Consider the following 8,716-nt stretch of genomic DNA (forward strand, 5'->3'; position numbering starts at 1 on the left):
GGCTGGTCCATCAGGCTTGCACAGCAAGTGCTTTATCTCCCAATCCATTTCTAAGGCCTAAATTAATCAACATTGCTAAAACATTTTATTATAAGTGTCTAACACAATCTGCTCTGCCCATACATATTAAAAAGTACACACACATATGTGTTTGTCAGGGTTCTCTCGAGCCGCAGAACATATGGGTAGTCTCTATATAGTAAAGGAATTTATTGATGACTTATAGTCTGCAGTCCAACTCCCAACAATGGTCAGTAGAAGCTGTGAATGGAAGTCCAAGGATCTAGCAGTTACTCAGTCCCACACAGTGAGAAGTGAAGGCAAGAAAGACTTCCTTCTTCAATGTCTTTATGTAGGTCTCCAGCAGAAGGTGTAGCCCAGATTAAAGGTGTGTACTATCGCACCTTTAATCTCAGATGACCTTGAACTGGGAGATCTCCCTGTCTTAATTTTCTGGAATTCATAGCCACTATGCCTCAAGATCTCCATACCAAGATCCAGGTCAGAAACTTCTATCTCCTAGCCTCCAGATTAGGATCACTGATGAGCCTTCCAATTCTGGACTGTAGTTCATTCCAGATATAGTCCAGGAATACCCACTACAAACATATATTGTAATGATTTCAATGCTTTCAATGATTTTTTTTATATGAGTACTCTAAGACTAAAAGTTTAAGCTACATTTTCTGACAAAGCCCATTCTAGTTCCTTTTGGTTTTGTTTTTGGTTCTGGTTCTGATTCTATTTCTGGTTCTGGTTTTGGTTTTGACAGAGCCTTCCTCTGTATGCCAATCTCAGTTTTAAATCATTACATAGCCTACAATGGTTTCTCACTCATGGCTATCTTTCTGTCTCAAATACTAAGGTCAAAGACATGACCCACATTGCCATGCCAGTCCAGTTTTGATATTTCAGCCCTTGCTATGATTTTTTAAAAATTTTTATTAGATATTTTCTTTATTTACATTTCAAATGTTATCCCCTTTCCTGGTTTCCCCTCCAAAAGCCCCCCATACCTTCCCCCTTCGCCTACCTACCAACCCAGGTCATCAATGGGAGGTGAGGCCCTTGGTGCTGTGAAGGCTCTATGCCCCAGTGTAGGGGAATGCCAGGGCAATGAACTTTTCTTGTGATATATTGGTATAACAGAAACCTTGAGTTGTTTGGGTTTATTGGAAATATATAATTCACTGTAGGCTGATGAGGTCCTGTGTGTTTCCTATATAAATGTGCTAAGATCTGTCATTCTCCCCTTCTGTCTATCCCTCTCCCTTTTCCCACTCAATTCCTTTCCCTCAATTACCTCATCACTGCTATCCCTTTAACCCTCTGTCTCTTGCTCTTGTTCTTTTGTGTTACAACTTGCCAGTAACCACTTTCTGAACTTTTATATCATGAAAATCCTTATTTATCTCTTGATAGAACTTTTAAATTATTAAAAATTTTGTTTTATGGTACACAGTGCTGAAAATACCAGCTTTGAACTTTTATCAATTTACCCATGTGAGATTATACTTGTGAGCTATAAAAGGTTATCCATTTTTTTAGATAAATCACTTTGCTGTGATAAGAATTGTAAATTATTAGTCTTTACTTGCCATTTGTGCCTTGGCATTTTTCTTGAATATATTTCTGTTCCATATAAGTCCTTAAAATTTTGTTCCATGTGTAAAGCTACTTGCTTTGATTCTACTCTTTGGGCTTACATTACAGTATGAGTGGGTTTTTTTCTTTTTGTATGTACATGTGTGCTTTGTTTGCTTGCCTTATGCTCATAGAAGACAGAGAGAGCATCAGCTCATCTGTAACTACTTACTAGAGATTGTGATCTACCGTGATGGGGCTGAGAGCCAAACCTAGGGCCTCTGAAAGAGCAGTAAGAACTCATAAGCACAGAACTATCTTTCAAGCCCCTATCTGAGATTATTTTTAATTCTGTTGTCCACTGACTAGTCCTTAGTTTCTTTATATTTTTCATTAAGTGCTCAGTTATTTTGAAAAATTCCTGGGATGAAGTAGTAGATGTTGATATACTGATTATTTAAGATACCTACCAAATTGTACCAATATAGACTTTGATGTTACTTTCTCTTAAATATCATTAATTTCATAAACAATTATGTATACAGATTATATATATAAAACTATATACAATATAATTATGTATACACATTACCTATAATATATACTGTGTGTATATATACAATACTATATATATAAAACTATATATACAAACATAAAAAATATCAACACACAAAAGTATACATACACACAAAAGTATATATATTCATATATAATTATATATATGTATATTTCTAATTCATTTCTAGTTTTTTTCTAGATATGACATTATCGCATTATTTAATATTTTTTTATTTATAGTATATGCATTCATGTGAAGATGCACACATTTTTGTACATGTGAAGGCCCAAGGTTAACACTGAATGCTTTCCATGTTTGCTCTCCACAATTTTTCTTTAATCTTGAGACACATTCTTTCACTGACCCTAGAGCTCAACTACTCATCTAGAGTGGCTGTTTATCAAGCTGTAGGAATCCCTATTTCTGCCTTCCCAGCCTCTGCACTTCTTGTTCAGTCCCTAAGTGGGATGTAGAGTGCAGAGGCTTACTCATAACCATAGGCTCCCCTTTCAGTCTCACCCACATTTTAAGTCTGATCTTCATGAGTGTTGGCTGGTACTGAGTAGAGCTCATACAAACAAACTGAGCAGGAGAAATAATATGTCTAGGATTTTTATACCCAACACACCTGAAACCCTGGAATTCTACTTTATATGCTTCAGGCAGGAAAAGTACTGAAACCTAAAAATTTCCAATTGCACTAAAGATTTCCCATATTACTGTTAGGACTTTACTCTTGCTGGGGAGTGTGTGTGTGTGTGTGTGTGTGTGTGTGTGTGTGTGTGTGTGTGTTTCAGAGTGTGATTAATCTAGGTTATTTTTCTTGAAATAGAATTTTAGACATAAGTCGCAAAGAAAGAATCCTATTCCAACCAAAGTTTCTGAACAAGTTAGACTTTTCTTTTCACTCAGAGTATGTGCTCTGGTGAGGCAAATACATACTAAGATAAAAGTAAGTCTGTGTTTTATTCTTTCTTAGGTGACAGCTGTCTCTTTTCCCTGTTGTCTGGCATCTGACTTCACTCAGTATCTTATTTAGCTGGATAGTCTGAAAATACACAGGAAGTGCAGGGAGAGGATTACTGCTTCCTGAAGTAAGGGGTCACTGCTCCAGGCTATCGCCATCTAGAGTTCATAGGGGCCTTTGTCTAAACAAAGATTCACTGGGTGAGGAGGGTTAAAACTTTTGCATAACTCTCTAACAGGATGGGGGAAGGGTGGAAAATATTTTAATTTCTTGTTCTACACACAAGTTTTAGAGTATTTGATAGAAAAGGCTTGTATCTGGTCTTTCTAACAAGAACATTTTCAGTGTTGGATGCAGATTAGAAGACCAGAAACCCATTCAAATTGTTATCTTTTTTAAAACTTTTTAGATATCCTCTCTGCATACCATATTGAAACTCATGGTCATATTTACACAAATATACATAGATACACATGCATACATACACACAAATACACACATACAGATGCACATAAATACATACAAATACACACATAGATACACACACAGCTGCAAACATATATATTTAAATACAAAGATACATAGTGTACACATATACATTCACACACATATATGCACACATACACATATAAACACACACACACATACATCACACACAAGCATATATACACAAGTATGCTATACTTTAATAATGGTAGCCCTGGGTGTCTTAGTGATACAAAATTCTCAAACTCGTTTAAAAAATTAGCTTGGGGTGGTTATTATGAATTTTAATTCATAAAATTATTCTCCTTGAGAACTAAATATCAGTGGAATAGTTTTCATTTAACACCCCCCCTAAACAAAACCCCAAAATCAAACCACATATCAAATATTTTTAAAGTTTTCTAGGTGGCTAATTTTTCATATGTATATTCTATAATGTTTATGTATCAAAATTCTATTAAGCATCCCTTAAACAGTTCATACAATTAAACTTCACTGCTTAGACAAGCTGAACATTACATATGTAGGAAGTAACATGGTAGGTGTGGATGCCTTAGTTCTCTCTGTTGCTTCCTGGCCTCAGCATGGGATCTGTGCATGGAAAGCTACATCAGTGTTCCTCTTCGCATTCATTAAGGGACAGAATGTGCTACAAATACCTCAAAAAGTACTTTGGTCTTTTATGGTCACACAACAAACTCACTGTTCTGTATAAAAATATCAGTTTTGTAACCATTTATATAAATGAAAATATATTTTTGAATATAAGGACTCACAGAATAATTTAAAAATACTCAATGTGATTTTTCAAAAGACAGTTAATATAGTGTCCACTATGGTCCACAAGGTAAGATAATCTAAGATCAGCTTGAATAGGTTGCCTGGCAGGTATCAAACATAGAAAGGTTTAATGGGATGAACTATGTCTGTTTGCAGCAGGTGTTTAAAGTGACAATGCTTCTAAAATCATGGCTTAATCTCCCTCCAAGGCCAACTTTATTTTTTTATTTTTTTTACAACTTAGAGTCCTAGTTTGAAATTTAAGTTCCATCATGTAAATGAAATTCTCTTTCCATTGTATTGAATTCTGATTTCCCAAGCATAATAATTCCAGGTATATAATTATCTTTTAAAAGTTTTGTTTTCTTTATTATTTAATGAAAACATTGCTGATATTTCATTGCAAATGTTTACTTATTGGGGACAAATCAAATGAGATGATGTTTTACTAATTGGAGTTCTACATTCTTAGAAAATAGACTTAGATCTCGTTACATACTAGAGAAAATATGAACCTTTTAAAACAATTTCTAATAATTTGGAGAAAACTATTTCAGATTTCTATTGTATAATTCTGTACAATTTTCTCACTTAAGCTTTAGAAAATTACTGTATATCTCATCAGCCAAATTTCTAGCTGAGATAATTTGGCTGTCTACAAGAGGCATAAACAAGATAATTGAAATGAGATAAAACATAATTGAGAAAGGAATTCTCTGCAGTATGAAATGTGGTTTTAACAAAGGCTGGCTTCCAAAATGGGAGGAAACATAATTCAAAGTGTCCACTGTTTATGTTGCATGTATGGGGAAGTTTAGGCTCAGAAGACTCCCCAGAGTTAAGCAAGAAGAGGAAAAAGATTCACAGGAAAATTGGTTGCATAGCAACTTGCAGATTTACTTAACATAATGAAAGTGTCTATCAGGGTTTCCCTAGTATAAAGTACTAGTAAAAGCTCCACATGTAACCATCATTGGACTGGAACAAATGCAAATAAATACTAAAGTTAATGAGTAAAATTTACATTTGAGGAGTGTGTTTACTTTCCGAGCCTGTGAAAAAGAATGGAGTTGAGAATACATCCACAGCTATCATCATTTTGCTGTCTGACCACAATGTGAAAAATACACAGTGGAATATAAGGGTCAATCGACTCAGCATTGTTGAAGAAACATGGAACCATTGACAGTTCATTAGTGACTGTAGGCTTCAGAATCTAGATTATCTGGGAACAAGCAATGTTAAACTTCACTGAAACATGGGATGCTCTGCTCAACATATTAAAGTAGGGGCTATCCTCTCTCTCTCTCTCTCTCTCTCTCTCTCTCTCTCTCTCTCTCTCTCTCTCTCTCTCTCTCAAATATATATATAATGTGTTACAAGAGTAAGACTGAGCTTTACAGAAGGTGGCCCTAAATTCATGATATTCAGAGAATAAGGAGACATTGAGACCACTGTTTGAAATAGTGACTCTGGTACTCCTTTCACAACCTCTATTACTTAAATGCTAATCTCAAAGGCCTACCAGATCATACAGATCACAGAAAAGCCTGTTCACAGGCATCTGGGTTTTTGATGACTTTTCTCAGGAAAAATGTTGCTGAATTAGTAACTAATATCCATGTGAGAAACATTTAAATTACCTTTATTTGTAGTGGTAGAGAGACTAAAGATTTATAGCAATTTACCTAAAATGGTAATTTTCTGTTAAATATAAATGTATAAATATAATGAAAGCACTGAGAGAAAATGAAATAACGTTTGGTACTTACTCTGTAAATTAAAAAAGCGTATTTCCATCCTATGGTAAAATTAAGTCTTGTACAATAAGTGTCAAAAGACGCTATTTGAATGACAGAATCCTATCCTTTAAACGTCTCTGATTCCTACAACGAATTGATTTGCAAGGAGAAAGGCATATCCATTAGGAAGTTGCCCTGTGAGAAACTGAAGGGAGTAGTAACTGTTAGCTGATGCTCTAAAGTTCCCCCATCACATGAGCCTTTACCTACCACAGCAGAGATGAAAGGAGAAAAAGCCATAGAGCACAGATGCTTGTGGTTGGCCCCAGCACTTCTGTGCTTTTAGCTTTTCTTCTTGGTAACATCAACATTCCAGTGGGCTCGCTGTGCTATGCTTACTGTCAGTGGAAACTCTGGAGTCCTCAGTCAGTGAGCTACACTAATAATCAATCACGTTGCCATAGAATTTCAGTGATAACAGGATTATTTTAAACGTAATAGTGTTCCCATCATTGAGTTAATGAAGGAACTTTGCATAACATGGCCAAAGACTTTCTGTTTCTATGTTGGTGGAAGGGGGCGTACTGAACTTGTAATGTAGGACCCCCTTTCTGGGTACCCTGCTCTTTTCTCGGGATAAGGGCTCACCCAGAAAACATGAGAGACCTTCTTGATATAAAAAACATGAGGTAGTTTATTGACGGAGCTCTGGGCCTATGTGTATCCCACGCAGGAGATAGAGGCATCGACCAAGAGGCCTGAAAGCTAGGGGTTTTTGTAGGGAAGGGTCGGGGGCTGTGGAGAATTGGCGCAGTTGCACACTATTGGCTCATTTAAACATCAGCAGAATAATTACATGTCACCAGAGTGGTACATGCAAGTCAGGATGTCGGGAGTCCCGAGGGGCGGACGCTTATCTAGGTTAGCATAACTTTTGGTTAGCATATAACTTCAAACTAGGTGGCTGATGACTCAGCTAAGATAGCCCGGACAAGTTCCTGCATTCCTTTTTGTCCCCAGGAATGTTTTAACAATGGTCCTGCCTGGGCGTGCCCAGGCCTGTTCCACTGTGTTCTCTGCCTCAGGCTTCTAAGCTTACAAACAACTCTCTGGACATAAGTTACATGAATCACAGGCCTTAAATTTCATCTTAAATTTCATTTTCCTTCATTAATAGTATTTTTATATGCCAACACTGGAAGATATCTTTAATTTAAAGTTAACATGTCACTGTTTGATATATTTGCATGAAAAAATACTGAATATTCATTATATTTTTTATCAGTTAAATCTATGAAGATAAGTAACATGTGCTGTGGCCAACATTGATATTGCCCATATTGAAACCCTGACAACAAGGAAAGAGGTTTTCATAGATTATATTTTCCTCCTCAGATAAACTTGCAAAGAAAAATGAGAGTCACTGGTGTTATTACCCAAGGAGCAAAAAGGATTGGAAGCCCAGAGTACATAAAATCCTACAAAATTGCCTACAGCAATGATGGGAAGACCTGGGCAATGTACAAAGTAAAAGGCACCAATGAAGAGATGGTAAGACTAACTCACTCTACAGAATTTAACTAAGATTCCATGATGACCATGTTATCAAGGGACACCTGAGCCTTCTGCTAGAGACTTATGTTCAAATATATTTCTGCAGCTTTTGGGATTTAATTGGGTAAAAGGGAGCAGGGCTTCCCAAAGTTAGAAATTTCTAACAGCTGCCACTTAAAACTTTTCTCAGATTTTAATTGGTGCTCCTACAAGTGCTTCTCAAAAAGTTATCAGAGTGTTGTAAATAACAGTTGAGCTACTTTAAGGACAATCAGCTTCCCAATTTATTCTTCTTGATTTTACAGATAGCTTTTTCCTCAATCAAATAAATTATTGTAAAATAGGAATATTAAATAATAGAAATGATGGAAATCTGTACATATTTTGCATTGGAAATGTATTTGTCACTGAAAATAAAATACTGTAGTGTTCCTTTTCCTTTAGTGTTCAGAATTTTAACTAATTCATTTTGTAATAACACTTGAAAGTTTGATTAAGATGCACAGAAGGAATGGTTCTACCTGAAAAGTTTATTCATTTGCAAATGAACTGCTGGGCAGTGGGTGTAGGGATAGAGCAGGGAGGGAGTTCAGGTGCTCTGGGACAGGTGGACTCCGGAGACACTTTCCATGTGGCCCTGGGTGGGCATCTGGTGACAGGTGTGTGAAGCCACTGACCCCACATGGCAGGGTTGGACAAAGGGCAGCCCCTGGTACCAGTTTCTCAGTCTCTGGCATCCAGGCTGGATATGGCAGAGAAGCTGAGAAGAGAATAGGTGCCCTGGGGTGTCACTAGGTCCCTGAGATAAGGGAATAGGGGGCAGGGAAGAGGAGGAGGGCACTGGGTGGTTCCCATGCAGGCGAGAATCCTTAGTCTGGCCTGTGGCTGGAGCACAGGAAGGTCTTCTGATGGGAGGTTAGAAGCCACTCATTAAAAGAAAGCAGAGGCAAGCAGATTTCTGAGTTCAAGGCCAGCCTGGTCTACAAAGTGAGTACCAGGACAGCCAGAGCTATACAGAGAAACCCTGTCTCAAAAAACCAAAAA

General features: G+C 36.9%; 1 protein-coding gene across 3 annotated transcripts in view; it reads left to right on the forward strand.

The window, feature by feature from the left end:
- Positions 1-8,716, forward strand: part of Edil3 (EGF like repeats and discoidin domains 3) — a 474,094-nt gene that overhangs the window by 336,173 nt on the left and 129,205 nt on the right. For all 3 annotated transcript variants that reach the window (XM_021208210.2, XM_021208208.2, XM_029544049.1), the window contains one exon: positions 7,514-7,669. In XM_021208210.2, coding sequence (XP_021063869.1) covers positions 7,514-7,669 — 156 coding nt within the window. The remainder of the gene's footprint in view (positions 1-7,513; positions 7,670-8,716) is intronic.

Source organism: Mus pahari, chromosome 11 (assembly GCF_900095145.1).
Source record: "Mus pahari chromosome 11, PAHARI_EIJ_v1.1, whole genome shotgun sequence".
Taxonomy (NCBI): Eukaryota; Metazoa; Chordata; class Mammalia; order Rodentia; family Muridae; genus Mus; species Mus pahari.